The following is a 25799-nucleotide window of genomic DNA, read 5'->3' as shown; positions in this document are numbered from 1 at the left end:
CATAAATAGCTGTTAATTTCAAGTTACCACTTTTTTTTGCATACTATTTGGTTTATTTATTACCTTTAATGACAGCAGCATGCAATCTGACATAAACGCCACAAGTTTGTGTAAAATCTGATGATCATGTTATCCAGCATCATCCAAAGAGCAGCTTGAGCTGCAGTGGAACAAGAACATTTGACCATGGAGTCAAAGTGGAGTCACATGATCAATTGTCACAAATATGCTTATTTGATTAGTGACCTAGAAATAGTGCAGAATCTAAAACTTTGTTTATGTCCATGTTTAAATTAAATGATTACTGAACGCCAGATTTTAAATGTGGTCTCAGACTTTTGAACCCCGCCGTATGCATGAAAGGAACGTGTGTCAATTTGTACATCATAAAAGTGCATTTCAGGCCATCAGATTCCACATTTTCATACACAAAATAATGTCACACCTCCCAGGAAACCATGTTGTGTACTTTAAAGTGCTTCTCCCTGGAAGTGTCCGCCGCAAGCTCTCGTCTCAAGAGAACAAATCAATCCATGCAAAGAAAAACTTGCTGAAACTCTACCTGATTGGCCAACAAGGATGAAAGATGCTCTCTCAACAGCACACTATTTCCTTCAAAGCCCTCTTTGTATTTGTGCTGTGGATATTTTTCCTCAAAGCTCCACAATCGTCAGCGTCCTCTCTCTTTTCCTCTCCCTGACTTTTTTCCCTGCACCAGCCTCCCTGTGACTCCTGGGAGCTTTGACCATTTAAGGAGAAGCCTTCTCATGCTTCTCCGGGCTGCTACTGCAGTGTGTATGTGTGTGTGCAGTTTCTGCCTGATGCTCCAATGAGCTGCAGCTGAAGAATGAGCCTGTCCTTCTCAGCCCGTGTGTTTTGGACCTCTGCCTCTTTCTGATTTAGATTTAGTTACTAAAATTTTATGGATGAGTAGGAAACTGGTTTGTCTTCAGCACCCTGTTAAAGAGTTAGTTCACCCAAAAATGAAAATTATCCCATGATTTACTCAACCTCAAGCCATCCTAAGTGTATATGACTTTCTTATTTCAGTCCAACACAACCAGAGTTATTTTAAATAATATTCTGGCTCTTCCAAGCTTTATAAGTGAAAGGTACCTTTATAAGGGAGTGAAAGGTATCTGAGATTTTGAAGCCCAAAAAAGCGCATCCGTCCATCATTAAAGTAATACGACTCCAGGGGGTTAATAAAAGCCTTCTGAAGCAAACCGATGGGTTTTGGTAAGAAAAATATCCATATTTATAACTTTATAAACAAGAATCACTGGCTTCCGTACGCAAGTCGAGTTCCTGCAGAAGAGTGACCTCTGACCCGACCCATGACGTATTGATAAACACGGAAGCACAGAGGATAGAGAAAAAACAAAACAAAAAAACACCAGTCACAAATCAATACAAGCCTAAAACGAACATTTTTAAAGATAAATGTTGGAGGAGCTTGAGTTTGTTGCCCAGCCCTATTTGTTTGAACCGCGAGAGGCGTCTACTACGTGCGGATGGATATTTTTCTTACAAAAACGCATCGTTTCGCTTCAGTAAGCCTTTATTAACCCCCTGGAGTTGTATGGATTACTTTTATGATGGATGGATGCGCTTTTTTTGGGCTTCAAAATCTCAGTTACTATTCACTCCCATTATAAAGCTTGGAAGAGCCAGGATATTTTTAAATATATCTCTGATTGTGTTTCTCTGAAAGAAGATAGTCATTTACACCTAGGATGGCTTGAGGTTAAGTAAATTATGGGATAATTTTCATTTTTGGGTGAACTATCCCTTTAATGACAGTAATCTACATTACTACAGTACAAGGGTTAGTTCACCCAAAAATGAAAATTCTGTCATTAATTACTCACCCTCATGTTGTTTCACACCCGTAAGACCTTCATCTTCAGAACACAAATATTTTTGATAAAATCAGATGGCTCAGTGAGGCCTTCATTGCCAGCAAGATAATTAACACTTTCACAAATCTTTTGTTTCGAATCAGTGTTTCGGAGCGTGAAAGTCAGATGTAAACGAAGCTTTGTTACGTCATAAGTGTTTCAAAATGTCAGTGGTTCACCACTGGGGGGCGTGACTTTGGCAGTTTGATACACGCTCCGAACCACTGATTCGAAACAAAAGATTCGTAAAGCTTCGAAGCTTCATGAAGCAGTGTTTTGAAATCGCCTATCACTAGAAATTGTTGAATAAAGTCGTTATTTTGTTTTTTTGGTACACAAAAAGTATTCTCATCGCTTCATAATATTAAGGTGAACCACTGCAGTCACATGAACTGTTTTAAATATGTCTTTAGTAGCTTTCTGGGCGTTTGAAAGTCTAAATTAACTTGCTGTCAATGGAGGCCTCACTGAGCCATCGGATTTCATCAAAAATATCTTAATTTGTGTTCTGAAGATGAATGAAGGTCTTACAGGCGTGGAACGTCATGAGGGTGAGAAATTGATGACAGAATTTAATATTGGTAATGAACACACACACATACACGTTTAACAAGCAGCATCTGAACTTCAGCATAAACATGCCTCTTAAGAGGAAGTAAAGATTTTTTTAATCCATCTGAATATGCAAATACTGTGTGACATCTGCCCTTAACATTCCTATGCTCTGTTTTGAATGGTATTTTTCACACGAATGGTACAGTGGAATGCTGTACAGTATATACACTTAGTGCTTTGACAGTCTTTCATTTTATCTACCAGAGAATTAAGATTGGAGTCCTACTTATACTAGTCCATTGGGTGCGTCTCAATCAGCTCCCTAGCTTCCTAGGTCGTGAATCAGTATATCGTGTACACTAATTCGGGCACAGGTAAGGACAGTAAGGCACAACTACACATGATGACTCTATTTCCTGCGACATGACAACGTCCTCATTGTACAACATCCCTACTGGTATTTATGAACAACAGCAGAACTGATATCTTTCTGACATTATTTTTTAATGTTATTTAAAGTACATTATCTTAAATACTTTGCTTGTTACATATACGTGCAACATTTCAGCCGTAAATAAATTATAAATGTTAGCTAGACTATGTACCTGTCTAGCGATCAAGGCTGCCAGGTTTTCACAAAATAAAAATAAATAAAAAAACGGCCAATTGCTACAGAAAACTAGCCCAAAACTAGCCAAATCACCTTTTTGGTGGGGTTCCCCTGGTAAAATTCATATTCCAGGGGCTAAATATCATGTTATTTGGGTCGCTTTAACCCGCGAACATGAAAAACAACGTGCGGCAATAGTGTTAAAGTAGCCCAATTCCGAGGGAAAACCGCGGACTTGGCAACACTGCTAGCGATGTATGTTTATGCTGATATATGTAAGGAATAATTGACGACGGAGTCAATTATTCCACTTTTACTAAGGTTACCACACCTCAAGACATTGTTCAGATGTTGTATTTCAAGATATTTGTCAGGTTTTTGTCCTTAAAATGCTCTTGTGTGTAAGAATTAATTTCTTGCGCATCTAATCCCAAGACTCCGTTGCAATTCCAAAACGTCATTTTAGAGCTAGTAACAGAGGTTTGAGCCATTGATAGCAGAATAATGCAGTTATTAATGCAGCTATAGAGAGAGAGAGAGAGAGAGAGAGATTAAGCGCATGCGATTACCTGAGTCTGTGCGACTATCAACAGTGTTCGGCAGCAGCGTCTCTACTAATAGTGAAACTGTAAGTTTATCTGCTCCAAGAACAGCGCCATTATAACCTCGCTAGACATAAATGTTATATAGCTTTGAAGTTGTTAAACTATTGTACTGATAAAATCGTCAGAGCAGAGCTGACAACACGTTTCTGTGCAAGGGTGTGTGCGTTTGACCGGGAGAAAGAGAGTATGTGCTTTCCGTACATAATAAAATATAATTCTGTTGCAAAAAAACATGGAAATTATTGGTTGTTTTTATGCTATTGTTTACTATATATATTTGATTGGTCAGTGTTGTTGTGGGTTTTGGTTCTTTCGCTGTTGTAGGCTGTAAGGACCTTTGAAATAACTGAAATCATTTGGCGAAGCGATATTGAACTGTAATGCGGTCAAGACCTGCCTGGAACTACTTTAGCCATTCGTTTCCCTGAAAATAATTGCACACCTTAGAACGTTCAGCAACCAATCAGATTCAAGCATTCAACAGCCTTGTAGTATAAAATTAAACAATGGTTTGTATATTAAAAAACATCTATCGTGAGTCATTATGTGTAGTGAGTTAGCTCGTGATTTATGTTTCACGCTTCAGAACTTCTGTTAAGGGAATGTAGTGAGCATCGATGCTCCGTGGTTTTCACAGTGCATTGTGGGACTTTTTTAGGAAGCAAACTTTTCAGTGCACTGGAAGGATTTCATGATTGAGACAGAACTTAAAATGGCCGACTCCCTGATCAGTGCCCTGACTAGTGAACTAGGGAGCTGATTGAGACGCACCCCATGATTATAAGAGAGAAAATTGACCCCCTCATCAGCAACAAGAAAAGATAAACTAGATTTTTACATTTTATGAAGCCAGTTTGTGTGGTGCTTCACCATGCGAGACGTATTGCTAGCATGGTAGGACAGTTGTTCTCAACCGGGGGGCCTCAAGTTGACTTTAATTTATTTAAAATGAGACAAAACATGATTTAAAACAAACTAAAACAGCTACTGGAATCATATTTATTATTTTAATTTGCTCGCTCTCATTTTTATTTAGGAACCAAGGTTATTATTTAGAAACTAGGCCTGTGGTACATTCTGGTCCCTAGATATGACTCGGATACTTAATTTAATATCTCGGGGTGGCAAAACAAAACAAAACAACGTATTAGCACAACTATCTTCAATAATCTGCATGATTTTATGTGGCATTTATTTTATGGTATAATTTATCCATAAAACAAATGAGTTACACACCAAAGTTTAACAAACAATCCCCAAACCTAAGTGTTAGCAATAGTAACAGTGAGGTTCACCTTAGCAAGCACAACTAATGTTGCAAAAAGACAAGTAATCTGCTGTGGAGATACTCTGGGATATTTCAAGATTTAACATTACGGTCAAAACTGAAAAGAGAATAATGAACAAACCAAAACAATATAATCAATATAGAGAGCTTTTTTCTTTTTACCTTGTTGCTGCGGTCCTCTGCTCGCGTGTACAGAAGACAACCACCTGTTTGAAAGCAGCAAGAGAGATCCAGGCTTATTTGCAAGTCACGGTTCTGTCATGCAAATGCACAAGTGTTAAAATGCACATTAAATAGTCGGCCATCCAACAGCATGACGCACCAAAGGAGGCGTAGCGCTTGATTGACAGCAGAGTTTTCAATACTTCCTTCAGCCTCTCTCTCCCCCTCCCTCCCTGCCTCCATATCTAAGGGCAACAATAACCTGGCAACCATTTACATGAGGAGCTTGATCCTCTGGTTGAAAGCACTTGGCGAGGCACAGACTCATTGTTTCACTTCCTTTAGAAGCATGTATCAATTGGACGGCAGTCTTGCAGTCGTAAAAAGGTTCAGTGATGCACTACAAATCGTGGTAAAAACGAGCCCCTTCACTGCAACATTAATCACTTACATATCCACTTTTAGTGCTTCAGAAGAAGAAAACAAGCTGAAGGACTTACAGCAGCTGTTATTTATTCAGAGTGTTGTGAGGATAGTGTTTTAAGCTGATGAATACTGACTGTCATTCATTCCATTCTTTATTACGGACTGTGACGTACAGCGATGAGATTGAGATGAGCAGCTCAAAATGAGAACTGTTATGCTGACATTTCCTATTACAATGACTACAGCAATGCATGATAACTTTGTTTGTGCTGGTAATAAACAAATTGATCTAATTGTATAATGTCGCTTCGGATGAAGAGCCTGCTAAATGAATAAATATCAATGTGCAATTATTGATTACATGACCAAGAAACTAAAACTAAAACTAAAGATCATGACAAAGAGGAACTTCATTAAAGATTGCAAAACATACCACAACTGCTAAACGCTACACCAAATGCAAATGTCCTCCCAGAGGAACAGGCTTTTCTGTACGGTAAAATAATCTAGTAAATGCTTTGCATTGAGCATCTTTCTCAGCCATAAAACTTCTCTAGAATTTTGTTCAGTTCTGTGTAGGTGCTTTATGGCATGCTGCAAACATTTGCAAGTTATAAAACCACACAAACATCCTTTGAGAGAGTAAGCATAAAAAGTTAATGATGACACAATAATATTGAAATATTATAAAAGTCTTTTTTTAATATTGTTCCAAACCTGTATTACTTTCTTTCTTGAGTGGAGTACAAAATGAGTTTTCTAGAAAAATGTCAAGTCATACAGGTTTGGAAATTCAAATTTTTCTGGTCATACTTTAGTTTGGGGAACACATATTCACTATTAACTATGACTTTTGCCTCAATAAACCCCTAATTTACTGCTTATTAATAGTTAGTTAGGTAGTTGTTAAGTTTAGGTGTTGGGTACGATTAAGGGATGTAAAATATGATCATGCAGAATAAAATATCAGTATGGTAGTAATATGCATAAACAATAAGGGGGCGGGGGGACTGCACACTAAAAAAATACTTAAAAACAACCCAAGTTGGCTTAAAAATGGACAAACCCAGCGGTTGGGTTAAATGTTTAACCAATGTGCTGGGCAGTTTTATTTAACTCAACTATTGTTTAAAAATGACTATATGGCTGGCTTAAAATGAACCCAAAATAAGGATGGAAATTAAAAATCAGACACATAATTACTAGAGGCAATAATAATAATCAAAATATGAACATTTATTAATTAGCAATTTAATAAATGTTTATTGTTTAATTATTATTCATTAAACTTATTAATAAATGTTCATTTATTAAACATTGGCTATTAATAAATATTAATTTCCAACTTATTTTGGTTCATTTAAAGCAATACAGGCATTTTTAAAAAATAGTTGAGTTAAATAAAACTACCCAGCAGGTTGGGTCAAACATTTAACCCAACCGCTGGGTTTGTCCATTTTCAACCCAACTTGGGTTGTTTTTAATACATCATTTTTTAGAGTGTACTGTTCAATTGTCCATTAAATTTACCAAAAATTACAGTAAAAAAACTTTATATTGCTACAAAAGTTTTCTATTTCAAATAAATGCTGTTCTTATGAATCTTCATTAAAGAATACAGAATAAATATATTATGGTTTTCATAAACATATTAAACAGCACAACTGTTTTCAACATTATGTAATAATAAGAAATGTTTTTTTGAGCAGAAAATTAGTATGATTTTTGAAGGATCATGTGACACTGAAGACTGGAGCAATGACGCTGAAAACTCAGCTTTGCGTCACATGAATAAATTACATTTTAACATATATTACAATAGAAAACAGTTCATTTAAATTGTAATAATATTTCACAATATTACTGATTTTACTGTATTTTAGATCAAACAAATGCAGCCTTGGTGAGCATAAAAGTCAAAAACCAAAAACTTTTGAACGGTAGTGTATATTTTTAATGTCAAACCACTGTTTACACAAACTCTTGACTTTGAAGTCGGGTTTATCAAAACAATTTTATGCAGATTATTTTATGTAACTGTGCTCTTTTCCTGAGCGAGTGTGATTAAACATATTGTTTTTGAAACACACTAACTGTACACAATGTTATCTCCATGAAGCAGTTATAGACACCAGTCATAAAATACAAAACATATGAGAGACTACCAGGCGGGCTGCGTGGTCAGTCATATTATAGCATGTCTGTTTCACTTCACTTTGGACTACTCATTTGATAAGCAAATGCAACACTTTTTGTCATCCACAAATAAGCAGAGAGAAAAAGCCTGTGAAAACAGTGTCTGTATCAGATATACACACTTACACAGACATCTGCTTTTGTTTAGTGAGAAAACAAGCACAGCAACTTGCTATTCTACAAAGTCTACATTTATCAAATGATTAAACACGATTAAGGGCCTATACCGCATGTATGAACTGAGAATCTCTATTTTCTTCAACTCTAAACAGCATCTGCATTTAGGCCAAAGCCACAGAGCTCCCTAGAGACACAGCAGGAAGGAGGTTACGCCATGAGAGAACACACAAAAATACTGCACATAAAGAAAAACTCATTCACGGTTATGTTTAAAAAGCAGATGCCATAGTGCACACTTAAAATATATACTGTTAAAAAAATGAATAATAATAATAATTGATTATTAATAATAAATAATAATCAATTATTAAATAATAAATAATAATACCTAATGCTAACGGACTACTGGTCTGACATTATTAGAACACTCTCACAGGCCCTCAATTCCATTATTAATTCTTTGACTGGCCTGTTTGTCTTTCTCCCAACCCCGATTATATCAACCACAGTGCACTGCGTCATTGCCTTTAGCACCTTTCTGGCCAGGCGTATCATCCTCTTTAAATGGATGCATGGTTTTCCTCCATAACACGACGATTGCATTGGCTGGTGGTGGTTTATGTTTTTTTTTTTGTTTTTTTTTGTGTGTGTGTGTAGTTTCTGTTGTGTTTCTTCTCTTTTTTAGAAACCCTATCTCTTAACTGCCATAACACCTTTTATATATCTGCAAAAAATGTAATAAAAACATGGGATTAATAAAAAAAAATTCATAAAGTACTTGATAAGGTGAAGGGTGCCATCATTTTCTATGTAAGAAAATTTATTTTAGTATTATTTTAGACATTTTATTTTTGTATTATTTATATATGAATATTTTGAAATAATAATGCTATATAATAAAAATATATAATATATAAATATACAGACCTGGCCCTGCGTGCCACCAAGACCATGGCTCAGGCTATTGGGCATTCGATGGCCAGCCTGGTGGTAAACTTGACCGAGATCAAGGATGCAGACAAAGCCATCTTTCTTGACCTGCCTGTCTTACCCACTGGTCTCTTTGGCCCTGCTGTGGATGGGTTCGCTGAACGTTTCACCGCCGCGCAGAAGTCGTCCCAGGCCATGCGACACTTCCTGCCAAAACGCTCCAGCTCCTCTGCTTCGAGCCACCCTAAACCTGCGCCAACGCAGCAGCCACCTAAGTCTGCGCCGCCTGCTACTCAGCCCACGCCACGGCCTGAGCACAGACAGAGCTCTCGCTCCGCTAGGCACCACCCCCCTCCGAAGCGACAGGGACCCCGGCCCAAAATAGCGCTGGACCCTGCACCTCAGAAGTTGGCCTGATGCGCAGATAAGGAAGAGGAGGAGGCTAAGTCCCACCGCGGCCGGACACCCTCCTGGAGTGTCAACTTGGGTGCTAAACATAGTAAAAATGAGGTTATGCACTCAACGGACCCCGTTATTTAACGGATTGGTCCAAATCTCTGTAGAAAGCAAGGACGTGCACGTCCTGTGCTCCGAGGTGAACAATATGCTGGAAAAAGGAGCCACAGAAGTGGTTCCCCCGGCATTCAGTGAGTCAGGCTTCTACAGCTGATACTTCCTCGTTCCCAAAAAGGATGGTGGTCTCGGACCCATTCTCGACCTCAGATGTTTGAATCGGGCCCTAATAAAGCGCTCATTCAAAATGATCACTTTGAAACAGATCTTCTCGCAAATTCGCCCAAGATGCTTACTTTCACATCTAGATATCCCCCCATCACAGACAATTCTTGAGATTCGCCTTCAAAGGGGTGGCGTATCAATACACGGTCCTTCCGTTCGGGCTGTCTCTGGCTCCTGGCACTTTTACGAAGTGCATGGATGCGGCTCTCTCCCCTCTGAGACAGATGAGCGTACACATACTCAACTACCTCGACGACTGGCTCATTCTGGCCCAGTCGGAGGTGGAGCTGCTGTCACACAGGTCCCTCCTCCTCAGCCACTTAGAGTGCTTGGGGCTCAGGGTCAATTTTCCCAAGAGCTCATTATCTCCCAGCCAACGTATCTCGTTCCTGGGGATAATTCTCGACTCGACCTGCAAGAGGGAGCTGTGGGATCTCCATGTGTGGTTTCTCGACGGGAGCCTTCAAACCTCCCTGAGAACGTCCAAAACACTATCTCACAAGCTAGAGCTCCGTCAACGAGACGGCTCTACTCCCTAAAATAGTCAGTCTTTTCTGCCTGGTGTACAGCCCGGAACGAAGACCCATTTACTTGTGACATATCCCTGATATTGTCCTTCCTTCAAGACTTGGATAGGGGCCGTACTCCCTCTACCCTTAAAGTCTATGTCACTGCTATAGCGGCCTCCCATGCTCCCGTAGCAGGGCAGTCAGTAGGGAGAAACAACCTTGTTGTTTGCTTCCTAAAGGGATCTAGGAGAATAAACCCTCCTCGCCCCCGCACAGTTCCTACCTGGGACCTGTCTTTGGTTCTTAGAGGTCTTAAGGGCCCTCCTTTTGAACTACTCCAGACTGCCGACATACGTCCCCTATCGCTAAAAACTGCCTTATTGCTAGCCTTAGCATTGGTTAAGCGAGTGGGGGTTTGCAGGCGCTCTCTGTGAGCCCCTCCTGTCTTGAATTCGGGCCTAATGACTCCAAAGTCGTCCTGAAACCAAGACATGGATATGTCCCGAAGGTCCTATCCACCTCTTTTAGGGCGCAGATGGTCATTCTCTCTGCACTTCCTCCTTCCCAGGATGATCAGGAGTTGAACCTACTCTGTCCTGTCAGGGCCCTGAGGACCTACATCGATCGTTCTGCCTCTTTTCGTCAGTCGGAACAACTTTTTGTCTGCTTCGGTGGCCGCACGAAAAGTCTTCCGGTCACGAAGCCCAGGTTATCCAGATGAATAGTTGATGCTATAGGGCTCGCTTACTCCTCCTTAGGCCTGCAATGTCCTATAGGCGTTAAAGCGCACTCCACAAGAGGCATGACCTCTTTTTGGGCATGGTCCACTGGCGTGTCCATCACGGAAATCTGTATGGTGGCCAGCTGGGCATCGCCGTCCACGTTTGTCAGGTTTTATAACCTAGACGTTCCTGCGTTGCAAACGCAGGTTCTCTCTGCATAAGCTTCATCAATGTGACCAGCTTATGAACCTTTGTCTACGGTCCTGACCAAGTCCGGGTAGTTATGTATTTTTCTGTTCCCTATATATGCTCTAGGCCCCATGGGGTTCCTAGGCTGTATGGCAATGGGAGGATGACTACAGTGTCCCCAGCTTTTTCTGGGGTGCATTATACTATGTGCATCCGCTGCAAGCCCTTCTTAGTTCTCTGCTCGAATGCTCTGTCGTCCCCCTTCATAGCACGGCAGACGACACAGTACGAGTGTAGTATCGAAAGGGAATGCACTCGGTTACTAACATAACCTCGGTTCCCTTAGATACAGAATGAGTACTGCGTACTTTGCCGTGCTATTCGTAGGACGCCTCATGTCGTTGCTTCGGTCAAGTTAAATCAGTTTGCCAAGGTGAGACGGCCGCTTATATAGCCCGATACCCCACCCATTTTGGCAGGCTCGAGCGAGCGAGCTCACCATTGGCTCGCATGTCTCAGCCGGTTCATTTACTTGAACTCCGCGAACCAATGGCCATGCAGTTTCATTGCGTGATTGAAAAAGGCTTCAGAAATCGGTGAAAATAGGAGTTTCATTGTTGCGTCTTGCCTAAAGGTAGACGACGCAGTACTCGTTCCGTATCTAAGGGAACAGAGGTTATGTTAGTAACCGAGTATGTTTCCTTTTTTTTTGTTTAACAGTTTAATCTAATATCATATTAGATAGGACTGTAAAACAGATTGAAAACAAATGAAGATGGAGAATGGGAGCATTGTGCGCTCAGGCTCTGGCGTTCTCAGTGCCGTCAAAATAGAAGTCTTGCACAACAACCAGCAAGAATGGCTTACATCACTTCAGAGTTCCTTCTTGCGGTGCGAATAGCCTTAGCCATCCTAGCCTTATAACAAAAATCGTTCCCGGTTCCTGCAGTGCGAACATGCAAAAAAGTAGGTACTTCCGCCAATAGTTATAGGAACTATGAAAACATTCCTTCGGTGCAAAGGCCCTTTTAGAAACGGATTCTATTTCTGCAACGTCACAACTGGAACAACAACATACAAAGTATGATAATCTGAGGTAATGTTTATGTGCTTTATTTCATATTAAAAGTGTCTACTGTGAGTTTGAATATCATTTTGTGCGACCTTTATAGTCATACTGAGAGCGACAATGGATAATTCATCTCAGATCTTGAAAATAATTGAAAGGAAACAAGAACATTCAAACTGAACTCAGTGTGAACAAATACGTGTATTCTATGACAAAGTCACTCAGTATGTACTTTTAATAATGTTAAAATGTTGTAATGTTTATGAAATTGAGTACGTACTTATCTATTTGATTGCGAGTGCAGTGCAATTGCAGAGAGACTCCGCCCACACACTCTTCTGATTGGTTGTGATTTTTGATTGATTTTGTCACGTCTCGTAGTCGTGTCGCGTCAGTTGTGGACAGACAAATTTCTAGTCGCTGGAATCTTATCGCATCATGTCTGGTTAGGACATGGTGTAATACGCTAGTATGCTATTCTGACCTTCAACCACTGACTAAAACAAACAAACAAGAACTCAACCAATAAATTCAAGGACTTATCGTTCAACCAAAAACTTAAAAGTTGCCATCATGCTTCAGAGATTGTCATTTGAAATGTTTTTAGTAACTTCAGAGGTAAACAATACCGTATTTGGATGAAAATGGAGTGAGGGCGCTTTCCTGAGTGAGAGGCTTTGGTGTGGGAAAAGATGTGACAGCATCTGAGCTACAATCCAGGATGCCAGTAGCCATAGATTGAGACATAATTAATGACTAGAACAAAACAAAGAACATGTTAGATGAATTATAACCATAGTATGCAGGTTACTGCACAGTATGCAGATACTTTATATATACTACCATTCAAAAGTGTCTTATGCTCACTAAAGCTGCATTTATTTGATAAAAAATACAGTAAAAATCTTAATTATTCCAAACTTTTGATTGGTAGTATAAATGCATTTGGCGCCAGTAATTCTGTGTCAGTCCACACCTGTGTCTTAGCAGAGATCGTGGCCTCCAGGGCATTGAGTTTACCCTCAGTTGTTTCAGCTCTGCTCAACACTCTCTCCACCCTCATGCTGATGGCCTCTATCCTCTCCTTCATCCTCTTCTCGCTGGCCATAAGCACGTGGGCTGCCCGTAAGGCCTGTGCCACCATGTCCTCCACTTTCCTCAGGGACTTCAGCAGGTCTTCTTCGGCCAAATGCTCTGCTGATGAATCAGTGATCACAGCCACATCCCTAAACTGAATCTGAGCATCTTCCTGCGTGCTCGTTCCCTGGTCTTGGAGAAGCACCCTCATGCCACGCTTAGACTCTCTATCAACCTCTAGACTTTGGTTCTGTTTCTGCATGTCCACCACAGCCTCTTGTGGATCTTTGGCAGTCTGGCTTTTCTTGGCCTCCTTAGTCTGGCCCCTCCACCAGGTGATGGCGGCCGCTATGTGGGCTTCCTGCGTCTGACTCTTGGTCTTGTGCTGTCCTTGCGCCACCAGCGGAGCTTCAAGAAGCTCCAGCTCTTTTAGACTGGAAAACAGATGGACAACACATTATGCAATGAAAGCAATGGCAGAGGATAATGGAAATGATTCCTTACAGTGTCACCAGCTGATGCCTAGAGCTTCCATGCTGTTGTTGTTCCTGCAGAGAGAGTCTCTGTAACTTCTCACTTGCACTGTTGCCAACTTTGTCCTGAAGAGCAGATAATACAAAGTAAGAAAGTACTGCATGTTTGAAAAAAACAGTACTTTAATTTTAGGGGTCGACTACAGTGTTATTCTAGTATCATTAGGGCTTTTTGCAATTGAAATAGTTAACCCTGGGTCATTCTAAACCCCGGGTAATCCTGGGTTATCTTGCTTCACGTTTCACACTGCTCATAATTTACCCGGGGTTAACAATTAATCCTGGGTATTCATTGCAGATTTCTAAACCCTGGGTTAAAGTTCTTATTTGCATATTTGCGGGGTCAGTGTCATTGATTGGATAAACGCAGCACGCTAGCTGTAACATTCTAATACTGTATTGCTTCAAACTGTACAAGTCTGGCACCGCAATGTGGGGTTACCGCCGCAAAAGCGGTGCTAGCCTTGCTCCAGAGCATGGGTTTCATAACCCTGGGTAAAAAGCGGTGCTAACTCTGCTTCTAAATTACAAGTGTGAAAAGTTCCTTTACCCGGGGTTAAAAGTGGTATTTAGAACGACGATAACCCAGGGTTAAGCGCAGTGTGAAAAGCCCTATTGAGATAATACTGTAGTTTTGTATATTTTATTTTATTTTTAGTTAACATGCATTTAATTTCAAGTAACAATTTTTTTATGGTTTTAGTTAACCATAATAACCCTGGTCGACTATCCCTTTAAGGTCTGATTCAGCAGATAAGAATATATATATATATATATATATATGACCCTGGACCACAAAACCAGTCACAAGACCCACGTGTATATTTTTAGCAATAGCCAACAATACATAGTATGGGTCAAAATTATTGATTTTTCTTTTATGCCAAAAATCCTTAGGATATTAAGTAAAGATCATGTTCCATGAAGATATTTTGTAAATTTCCTACCGTAAATATATCAAAAATATATATTTTTTGTGAGTGGATATGCATTGCTAAGGACTTCATATGGACAACTTTAAAGGCGATTTTCTCAATATTTAGATTTTTTTGCACCCTCAGATTCCAGATTTTCAAATAGTTGTATCTCGGCCAAATATTGTCTTATCCTAATAAGCTTATAAAGGTTTAATGATACTATATATATATATATATATATATATATATATATATATATAGTAATACTTAATATCATGAATATTACTCCTCATAATGCCTGATTTTACCGGTAGATTACATTTAAAGAAATACGATGTGCACTTTTTTAACATATCAAATAAATGCAGTCACTGATAATACTATTGTAAAAAATAATATTAATTTGAAGAAAAAGGACAATGATATAATTGTGAAAAATGACAATTACAGTTAATAAATTGTAAAAACATATTTAAATGTGTCAGATTATATATTGTACAGGACCACATTTTGAGTCATTATGCACAAAAAATACAGGTAATAGTATTCTTAATGTCACTAATTAAAAGTACACCATGATGGGTTTTCACTGGACAACACACAACACGCAAAAAAAATACTCCAAATAACGCTGCAGTTTTTGAAATAAGCCACAGCTAATTAAGCAATTTTAAGTACCAAAACTAGAAGAAGTTCTGGTGGAACTGAATAATAAAACGAATAAACTGTACAATAACTTCCATTCTCTGTTATTATTTTAGTCATTTGAGAGGAAACACCAGCAGTATATTATGTTGAAGTTGTGTGCATGTTTCTCACAGTCTCTGAGAGTTGTGCATGCAGTATATGGGACAACTCTACAGGCTTGATCTTGTGGAGGTTCTGGATGTCTGCTCTCTGGGGGACGGTGGGTAAGATCTGGCTGAGGGAGCCACTAATCAACTCCATGGCCACATTCTGGGACTGAAAGAAAAGAGAGGACATATACTGTACAGCTACTACATCCATTTTGTGTCTACGTGTAAAACTGTTTAAAACTAAATGGCTTTTTAACCATTCACCGTGCGATTCTGCATCTAAACCACCACAGACAATTCTGTTTGAAAGTTCAATGGCCGGCTACTAGGTAATCAGATCAAAACCATGATTATAGGTGTGATATTGCTTTTAAGCAACAGTCTAATACACAATAAGTCAAGTATCTTACATTTCAAGGACATATTTCCAGTTCTTAGTCTGTTTTGGGCCACCTGAAGTACTGTTCGAAGCAGAGCCAAAACAGAATCAATTCAGTGCTTCATTTCTGAATGAATCAGTGGTTTTGAACGGAATGATTCACTGGTTATATAAAAGAGGTATGATCATAAAGACAGTCACTTATCGCCACCTACTGGCGGAAAGATTTAACTTGCAGAAAGAGAGACTGAAGTTGACTGAATGGTAATTTGAAGTACACTACAATGCACCTGTAGTACACTTCTTTTTCACAAGGGTCTTTTAAACATCTCTTCCTTGTAAACATCACTAACAGAATCTGTATTTTCTAGGTAAAGATCATATTATAGTATGTTATTTAAAATCTTCTAAAACAGTAGTTTAAAAGAGACTTTATATTAAGTAACACAAAATGCAAGTTGTCCACTAGGGTGTAACTTAAAAATACATCATTTAAAAGAGTTCATGAATGTATTGATTCATTCTTCAGAGGGTTAATCTACTGTAAGCGGATGATCCAGCAGTATACTGTGTGTAATGAACTGTTACCGGTTGAGCTTCCTGAATCTCATGGTGCAGAGACTGATGGTTTGTCACACCCGTCCTCTGTGGACCACGAGAGATGATGTGGTATTTATTTAACCTGACAAAAATCATTTAAAAATGCATTTACAAAAAAGCATAACATTTAAACAAAGCCATGAAACAAAACTATGAATCCACTCATTATGTAAGATGATTTAGTTACTTTTAATAACACAATTAAGAAAAAATGTTCAATACTCTATTATCACAGGGAAAAATGACTAGTAAAAATTAGGTGGATGTTTTGTCTCTCAAAACACGGAAGCTAAATGTATTGTTTTAGCAACACAATCAAACATTTGATGTTTCTGAGAAATTTTAATTGTCATTTAGAGCAGGGGTTTTCAATGTTTTAGGTCACAGACCCCCCAAAAACGATCATCCTCGCGTGAGAGACCCTCAATCTAAAATTTTTTATAAACACCCAATTTATACACTGATATATTAATATTATAAAATCTAAAATTAGTTTCAATTAAGTTCCACTATTATATTTTTTCCTACTCACTATAGTAATGTATTGTTAAACGTATTATTTATTTTTTTGTTTGTTTATTTAATTTAAATCAAATTTTTATTCATATTAATCAAAATTTTTCTCATCATTTTAGATTTTAATCTCATAATTATGACTTAATGTTATAATTAGTTTATATTTCTTTCTTCTATCATTAGTTTATAATTTAATTTGTCAATTTCGACTTATATCTCATATTTTCAACTTTTTATGTAATAATGACATAAAAAGTCAAAATTATTTACTAGTATGTCTTAATTTGACTTGTCATAATGACTTAATATGCCAAAATTTCAACTTTTTATCTCATAATTACAATTTAGTATGTCATAATTATGACTTAATATCCCATAATTTAAACTTTTTATCTCATAATTTCTTTTTATCTCCTAATTTCAGCTTATCATCTTATAATTATAACTTAATATGCCATGATTTCAACTTTTTATCTCATAACTATGACAATGTCATAATTTTGGCTTTTTATCTAATAATTACGATATATTAATATTATAACTCTAAAATTTATTTCAATTAAGTTCTATTATTATAAATTTTCCTACTCACTAATGTACTGTTAAATGTATTATTTATTTATTTGTTTGTTATTTATTTAATTTTAATCAAATTTTGTATTTATTTATATTAATCAAAATTTTAATCTATAACAATCTATTAATAATCTAATTGAATCTAATCACAGTTTAAATTTTATTTATTTATGTTAATCTATTTGTTTACATTACATTGTTTACATTTATTTTAATCATATTATGTATTAATTTTTTTTTTTTTTTTTTTTTTTATACAGTTTTTCTCTAGACTTTTGCACTGTGGCCCCCTACGAGTCCCCGGACACCAGTTTGAAACCTCCTGATTTAGAGCATAAACAATGGCTCATTTTTGCTGCTTTTCACAAGTACCAATTAAATGTTCCTGCTATTGAGCGACAGACAGGTGCATCTGTGGAGTTTACCTGAAGAGTGCTTGCTGTGAGTGCTCTTGTAGTCTCATCAATTCTGACTGCAGGCCCTTCAGATGCATTAGCAGACAACACAACACCATTACTGAACAGTCAAACCATTCTTTCACATGTTCCCAATGGACTCAACAATGGAATACCTCGATAATTTTGTGACTTTCAAAGTGAGTGTCCTTCAGCTTTTCCAGCAGGATGTTTTTCTGTGTGGAATAAAGAACAAATGCCATAAAGAAAGACACAAATGTAGCTAACACTGTTCCTAGGACTAAAATCAATCATCACCTTTGTAAGGTCCCTGTTTTTCACAGCCAGAACCATATGAGATTCTTCTAATTCTCCCTGTAAATGTTATCAGACAGTGTTAATGTAGCTCCCCCTGTGGCCAGTAAACTAACTGCACACTTTAGTATTCTCTCACCCTTAATTCAGAGTTTTCTCTTCTAAGTTTGTTGATTCGATCTTCAGCAAGGTTCTTCTCAAGGGTTAATTTTTCATTCTGTGGAAGATACTGTGATTTAATAAATAACAGAATTATTCAGAAGTAGTAGTTCACATTACAGGGGCGTCACTAGATCCATTTTACTGTGGCAAAAATACAGCAGTGTTCCAGTGAAGTATTACTGAGAAATCACTGTGTTTATGGAGATTACCGTACACTGACCAGAGAATCATTTTACCTGATATTATTTCAGAAATTATGTCATGTGTGTTTTAAATGCCAATGTAGCAATGCCAGATTCGTCAATTAAGAAAACATAAGAAAAGAAAAATCATAATTATGAGATGAAAAGTCAAAATTATGCCATAGTCATATTTAAGAGATGAAAAGTTGAAATTATGACACTAAATCTAAATTATGGCTTAAAAAGTAAAAGCTACGACATAAAAAGTCGAAATTATTACCAAAAAGTCGAAATTATGACTTAAAAAGTCATTATTATGACATTAAAAAGTTGAAATTTTGACATACTAAATTGAAATTATGACAAAAACTCGAAATATAACATAAACAAATCATAATTATGACAATTTTTATGATGTTTTTTATCTCATAATTTCAACTTTTTAACCTCACAATTATAACTTAATGTCATAATCTTTCTTTCTTTCTTTCTTTCTTTCTTTCTTTCTTTCTTTCTTCATAATTAGTTTATAACTTAATTTGTCAATTTCGACTTCTCATATTTTTAACTTTTGTCATAATTTCATTTTTTATCTCATACTTTCGACTTTTTTATCTCATAATGACTTAATATGCCATAATTTCATCTTTTATCTCATAATGATTTAATATGCCATGATTTCAACTTTTTATTTCATACTTCCGACTTTTTATCTCATAATGACTTAATATGCCATAATTTCAACTTTTTATTTCATACTTTCGACTTTTTATCTCATAATGACTTAATATGGCATAATTACAACTTATTTCATACTTTAGACTTTTTATCTCATGACTTAATATGTCATAATTTCAACTTTTTATTTCATACTTTCAACTTTTTATGTCATGACTTAATGTGCCATAATTTCAACTTCTTATTTCATACTTTTGACTTTTTATCTCATAATTATGACTTAATATGCCGTAATTTTAACTTTTATATCTCATAATCAATAATTATGACTTAACATGTCATAATTTAGACTTTTTATTTCATACTTTCAACTTTTTATCTCATAATTATGACTTAATATGCCTTAATTTTAACTTTTATCTCATAATTATGACTGAATGTCACGATTTAGGCTTTTTATCTCGTAATTACGACTTAGTATGTCATAATTATGACTTAATATGTCATAATTATGACTTAATATGCCATAATTTCAACTTTTATATCTCATAATTAATAATTATGACTTAACATGTCATAATTTAGACTTTTTATGTCATAGTTGTGATTATTTATTTATTTATTTATTTTTTGTAGTTAATATTTATCAAAGCATGTTTTTTTTTTCTGATGTGGTCGGAAATGGGTTTCCAATCTAATCGTTAAATAAACGTGTTTGCAAAAAAGGTCTGAAACTGTTAGTTTCAGTTTGATTCGTCTGCAGCTATTTCTCAAAATATTTCTGAAATATTAACAGGGTATTTTATAAGATAGAAAACAAAAATAGCACTGGATGAGGTGAATATTATATATACAAAAAAAAAAAAAAAAAGAAGAGAGAGTATCAAAATATGGACACGCTTTTTTGATGGGGGCCTGTGCCCCAGTACTGGTGACAGTCTAGAAACACCTCTGGTTCACAATATATGATTCTATCAAAGACAGAGTCAATACCTTTTCTTCAGTTATTTGGATTAAAGCTTTCAAGCGTTCACTTTCCTTTATCTAAAAGACAAATGTCAAGTTATTGAGTAAGAATAGTTATTTATAAAACCAAATTCATCAGTATTAATAACTCCATTAGCATAATGATTCATACTAATGCAGAGTTGCTGGCCTGTGCTCTTGCGGCTCTGTCCTGGCTCTCCCTCAGTGCACTTCTGCTTTCATCAAGCTCCTCTGAGAGGGACCGCGCTCTTACCACAAACAGCTGCGCACTGGTGACATTAACCAAGACAAAATGAATAAATGTAAACATTTTTATTATATTGTATTGAATATTTATTACATTATATCAGTTATATTGTAAATGGCTAGTGCGATGGATAATTGAAAGTAATAAGTAATGCAATACTTTTTAGAGAGAGTAATTAGTACAGGAATCTAATTACACTGTTGAAGATGTCATTAGTAGCTAGTAATTAATTACTTTTTTACAGTAACTTCCGCTACACAGTTGGTGATATCTGTCAGGTATTTTATGCACACATATGCTAACTTACAGTAGATAGCTTTGTGGTTAGAGCGGATACCTGGCCAGTTTGGTGTGCAGCTCTGACACCTCCAGACTGAGCTGTAGGATGGTGTCCTCACACTGAGAAACGCTCCTCAGCAGGCTGCTGTTCTGCTCCCTCAACCTGTGCTGCGTGTGCTTGAGCTCAGCCACTAAACCTGACAAATCTCCAGACTCACTGAAAACAAACAGAATCAGAGACTGTTCGCAGATGCTCATTAACAGCTGCACGATTAATCATTAAAAGATCGGCATCTCCATTCAAACAACCACACGATCACACGATAAAGGACACTGATTCGCTTGTGTCTATCAAACCTCTAACATAATCACACCGGAACATTGAAATTTATGTTTGTGCTGCCGTTGACCCAGATAGAGCAGTTATCATGTAGTTATAGGTGTGAAACAGTCTTTTCAACCACACAGTAACCTTATTTCTGTTTTGAAAATATTTAAATGATCAAAAAAGTTCAGTTATAGTTCAGATATAAACACTGATGTCTACAGAAGCGATTATAATAGAGCAAATCACCTTTTGAAGTAACTTGGCGCTTCAAATAACAATTGTATTGACATATTTCGAAAAAATTCTAAATATAACATAAAAATTCATATGACATCATTTTGATTTTTATCTCATAATTTCAACTTTTTAATCTCATAATTATGACTTTATATGTTATAATTAGTTTAATCTCATAATTATGACTTAATATGCCATAATTTTGAACTTTTTATCTCATAATGACTTAATATGCCATAATTTCACCTTTTATCTCATATTTTCGACTTTTTATCTCATAATGACTTAATATGCCATAATTTTGAACTTTTTACCTCATAATGACTTAATATGCCATAATTTCAGCTTTTTGTCTCATATTTTCGACTTTTTATCTCATGACTTAATATGCCATAATTTCAGCTTTTATCTCATATTTTCGACTTTTTATCTCATAATGACTTAATATGCCATAATTTTGAACTTTTTACCTCATAATGACTTAATATGCCATAATTTCAGCTTTTTGTCTCATATTTTCGACTTTTTATCTCATGACTTAATATGCCATAATTTCAGCTTTTATCTCATATTTTCGACTTTTTATCTCATAATGACTTAATATGCCATAATTTCAGCTTTTATTTCATATTTTCGACTTTTTATCTCATAATGACTTAATATGCCATAATTTCAGCTTTTTATCTCATACTTTTGACTTTTTATCTCATAATGACTTAATATGCCATAATTTCAACTTTTTATTTCATACTTTCGACTTAATGTCATAATTTTGGCTTTTTATCTCATAATTACGACTTAGTATGTCATAATTATGCTTTATATGCCATAATTTAGACATTTTATGTCATAATTGTTTTTTGTTTTTTTTTGTCGTAATTAAGATTTACCAAAGCATGTTTTTGTATTGATTACATCGTTACGCCACTAGGTGGTGACGAGTGACTGTTAAAAAATGGATTTTCCATTGAATCATTCATTCAAGAGATTTGTTCTGAAAGGCTGATTCATCCAGTAATGAAACAAGCAAAGTATTTATGAGTGAGTCATTGAATCATTCATTCAAACGGATGTTTTAAAAATAATTCTTTCAAATTAATTAAAAATTTTAAATAGACTGCAACAATTTTGTCAGAACCTCTCTCAATTTACATGTTATTTTGTTTAGTTGTCTGTTTGTTTAGAATCGTGATCTCTATTTAAAAAAAAAAAAAAAAAAAAAAAAAAAAACGTGATTCTTGATTTATCCAGAATCGTGCAGCTCTAATGCTCATAAAGACCCAATGAAATCAAAATGAGTGTGGCTTTAAAATGTACTAACCAATGACATTCAGCTCCGTCTGTGAACGTGGCCTCATTTAAAGGAAGATGATATTCAGTCCCTATGGAACAGAATGAGACTGGTTTAAGTTTAAAATGTCACAGTTACAAATGTTAAATACAGTATTAACATTTATTAACTTAACACTACTATTCAAAAGTTTGGAGTCAGTAAGATTTTTATTCTTAATATTCAGCAAAGGATGTATTAAACTGTTCAAATGTGACTGTAAAGATATTTATAATGTTATAAATATAATTTGATCAATTTGATCAAATTATCAAAAACTGTTTTCAACATTGATAATAATAATAAATGTTTCTTGAGCAGCAAATCATCATATTAGAATGATTTCTGTTGGATCATTGTGACACTGAAGACTGGAGTAATGATGCTTTACCATCACAGGAATAAATTGCATTTTTAAAAATTATTAAAACAGAAAACTGTTCTTTAAAATTGTAATAATATTTCACAATATTACTATTCTTAGTGTATTTTTGATCAAATAAATGCAGCCTTGGTGAGCAGAAGAGACAAAAAAAAAAAAAAAAAAAGTTTTAAATGGAGGTGTAAGCATTCGCTATTATTCACTTACTAGATAATTTTCTTAATGCTGATCCTGTTGCCTGGTTTTTATCCACGGGAGTTCTGTATATGAAATTTAATGTTTAGTACACTTTATAATATCTTCTTAAAGTTATCACATCATACAGAGTCACAACCCTAACATTGTGTTTGCCCGTATCTCTCACCCATCTTGGCAGCACTGAGCGATCCACTCTCTCATGGTGGCATGAAACACATCCCTGCTAACAGGTGGGTCCTGGTCCTCTGGGTCCAACATGTGTCGTAAAGTGGTCAACTTTTCCTGGCCGGAGCTTTGGAGCGTCATGGCCTGGAGATACTGCACCACGTTGGAGGCCTGAACCTCTCCTATAGGGAACAGAGAGATGTACACTACCGTTCAAGTGTTTGGAGTCAGTATTATTAAAATTTTAAATAACTGTTTTAACATATTTTAAAATATAATATATTCCTGTGATCAAAGCTGAATTTTCAGCATCATTACTCCAGTCTTCAGTGTCACATGATCCTTCAGAAATCATTCTAATATGCTGATTTGATGCTCAAGAAACATTTCTAATTATCATCAATGTTAAAAACAGTTGTGCTGCTTCATATTTTTGTGCAAACCATGATACTTTCTTCAGGAATCTTTGAGAAACTTCAAAAGAAGAGCGTTTATCTGAAACATAACAATATAAATGTCTTTACTGTCACTTTTGATCAGTGTTGGGGAAAGTTACTTTCAAAAGTAATTTGTTACAATATTGCGTTACTAATTCTGTTACTTTTAATGTAAAGTAATGTAATGATACTTTTGTGTTACTTTTTCTCATTGGCTGAGGTACATACACCTTCATTTTCTTTTAAAAAGACATTTAGACTATTATTATATTCTGACCACTTAGCATGTATGCCATAAAAAAGATCTCTTAACATTATGGGTTATATACAACTCTTTTTATTGAAAGTTGAACGTAAAGTTTTGTTACTTTTGTACTTTTGATCTGTTCCCGCGCATGTCGCATACTAAACATGCCGTGCAAGAATCGAACATTACTACTTCAATTTTTTTATATCGTTTAAAATGTGTTATAATGACCATTAATGTATTTTAAATTACATGGTTTATATACTAGTATATAACTGAAGCTAAATGTCATGAAATCACTCGATTTTTCATGACACCTCATTGTCACAGATGCAAATTATACTGACCCTAAACTTTTGAACAGTAGTGTGTAAGATGTGCAACTTTTCATCTATAGCGCAGTTGAAAGAGAAGGTCTTACCTTTGCCAGTAGTGTCACATGCTTCAAAAGTTATATTCAGAAGCTCTTCCTCTGAAAAGCCATTTGTTTCAGCACAATCCCACAGAGCCCTCTCTGATGTAAAATCTGAAGCAATGTCAAGTCGCAAGTAAGATGACTGTAATTACAGCTGCACACACACACTAAGAAAACACACTAACGAAATAAAGCATCAGATCACCTTCACTGCTCTCAAGCACATGGCAGGGCTCCAGTGAATATGTTCCAGAGTCAATGGAAAGGCTTGGGACGCTGCATCCATGACAGCCATGATTTTGTGATACGAGCCTGAGAGAGGGCAGATGGGGCCCGACGTCTTCCTCCAAAGATCTCTGGTGTCCATTTGGCTTCTCTGAGGCCATAGTCTCTGACAACCAGAGAAAAGAAACCCTTACTCCAATCATATCACAATACACTTAATTTCATTAAGACGCATACTTACATTTTCCAGAACTAGTGAAGATCGATTAATGTGTTCTTCCGTTTCATTGTTTTACTGAAATATGATAAAGACAACAGCTGAAACATCAGAAATAATAGAATGATGTATATATATATATACTCGTTATTGGCATAAAATACAATGGAAAATTACATACCCTTTTTTCATTCTTAGTCCCAGTTCCACTGTTGTTGCTTGTAGATCTCAGTGCTTCTAAAAGCAACAGCTGATCTTTAGAGAGCCTTCGCCTCTTTTCATCATCACTGGCACACATCAAAACCAGATGACATGGCTGCCTCCCCCCAAACGCCCTCCATTCACTGCCTGTGTGCTTCTAGCAGGACACAACAATGTTGTAATGGACCATTTTAATTAACATTCGGCAGTTTTCCATATCAAATGATTCAAGGCCAGCACTCGTCACTATTAGCACCACCCACTAATTGTCCTTGTCCATTTCTTCAAACATATTCAACCTCCAAAGCATTTCTCTCAGTCAGAAAATCTCATTTCTAAATGTAATAGAATAATAACAACATTATTGTTGTTGTTATTATTATTTATATATAAAAATATATTATAATTTTAGATATAATTTTACTATTATCATATTGTTTTATTTGTTATATTATTATTAGTAGTAGTACTCGTATACATACATATATATATATATATATATATAAATAATACTATAATTTTAGATATACAGTGTTCAGCGTAAATGAGTACACCCCCTTTGAAAAGTAACATTTTAAACAATATCTCAATGAACACAAAAACAATTTCCAAAATGTTGACAAGACTAAGTTTTATATAACATCTGTTTAACTTATATTATTAACCTTACTGTCATGTTATAACTTAGATTACACATTTTTCAGTTTTACTCAAATTAGGGTGATGCAAAAATGAGTACACCCCACAACAAAAACTA

General features: G+C 36.1%; 1 protein-coding gene across 7 annotated transcripts in view; it reads right to left on the bottom strand.

Annotated features, from left to right (window-relative positions):
- Positions 1–24790, bottom strand: part of mrvi1 (murine retrovirus integration site 1 homolog) — a 66488-nt gene extending 41698 nt beyond the window's left edge. For 6 of the 7 annotated variants that reach the window (XM_051899088.1, XM_051899090.1, XM_051899089.1 and 3 more), the window contains exons 1-18: positions 24605–24790; positions 24406–24510; positions 23302–23482; positions 23145–23197; positions 22547–22607; positions 20719–20877; positions 20286–20403; positions 20141–20191; positions 18265–18342; positions 18129–18185; positions 17987–18046; positions 17841–17896; positions 16312–16405; positions 15367–15510; positions 13602–13696; positions 12997–13531; positions 12650–12776; positions 5122–5165 (exon numbers count right to left, since the gene is read on the bottom strand). In XM_051899088.1, coding sequence (XP_051755048.1) covers positions 5122–5165; positions 12650–12776; positions 12997–13531; positions 13602–13696; positions 15367–15510; positions 16312–16405; positions 17841–17896; positions 17987–18046; positions 18129–18185; positions 18265–18342; positions 20141–20191; positions 20286–20403; positions 20719–20877; positions 22547–22607; positions 23145–23197; positions 23302–23482; positions 24406–24510; positions 24605–24785 — 2199 coding nt within the window. In that variant the 5' untranslated portion in view covers positions 24786–24790. The remainder of the gene's footprint in view (positions 1–5121; positions 5166–12649; positions 12777–12996; positions 13532–13601; positions 13697–15366; positions 15511–16311; positions 16406–17840; positions 17897–17986; positions 18047–18128; positions 18186–18264; positions 18343–20140; positions 20192–20285; positions 20404–20718; positions 20878–22546; positions 22608–23144; positions 23198–23301; positions 23483–24405; positions 24511–24604) is intronic. The other variant, XM_051899092.1, reaches the window with a different exon arrangement.
- Positions 24791–25799: the final 1009 nt, after the last annotated feature.

The sequence above is a fragment of the Ctenopharyngodon idella genome, chromosome 7, assembly GCF_019924925.1.
Source record: "Ctenopharyngodon idella isolate HZGC_01 chromosome 7, HZGC01, whole genome shotgun sequence".
Lineage (NCBI taxonomy): Eukaryota > Metazoa > Chordata > Actinopteri > Cypriniformes > Xenocyprididae > Ctenopharyngodon > Ctenopharyngodon idella.
This window is presented reverse-complemented; position numbering and strand designations above follow the sequence as displayed.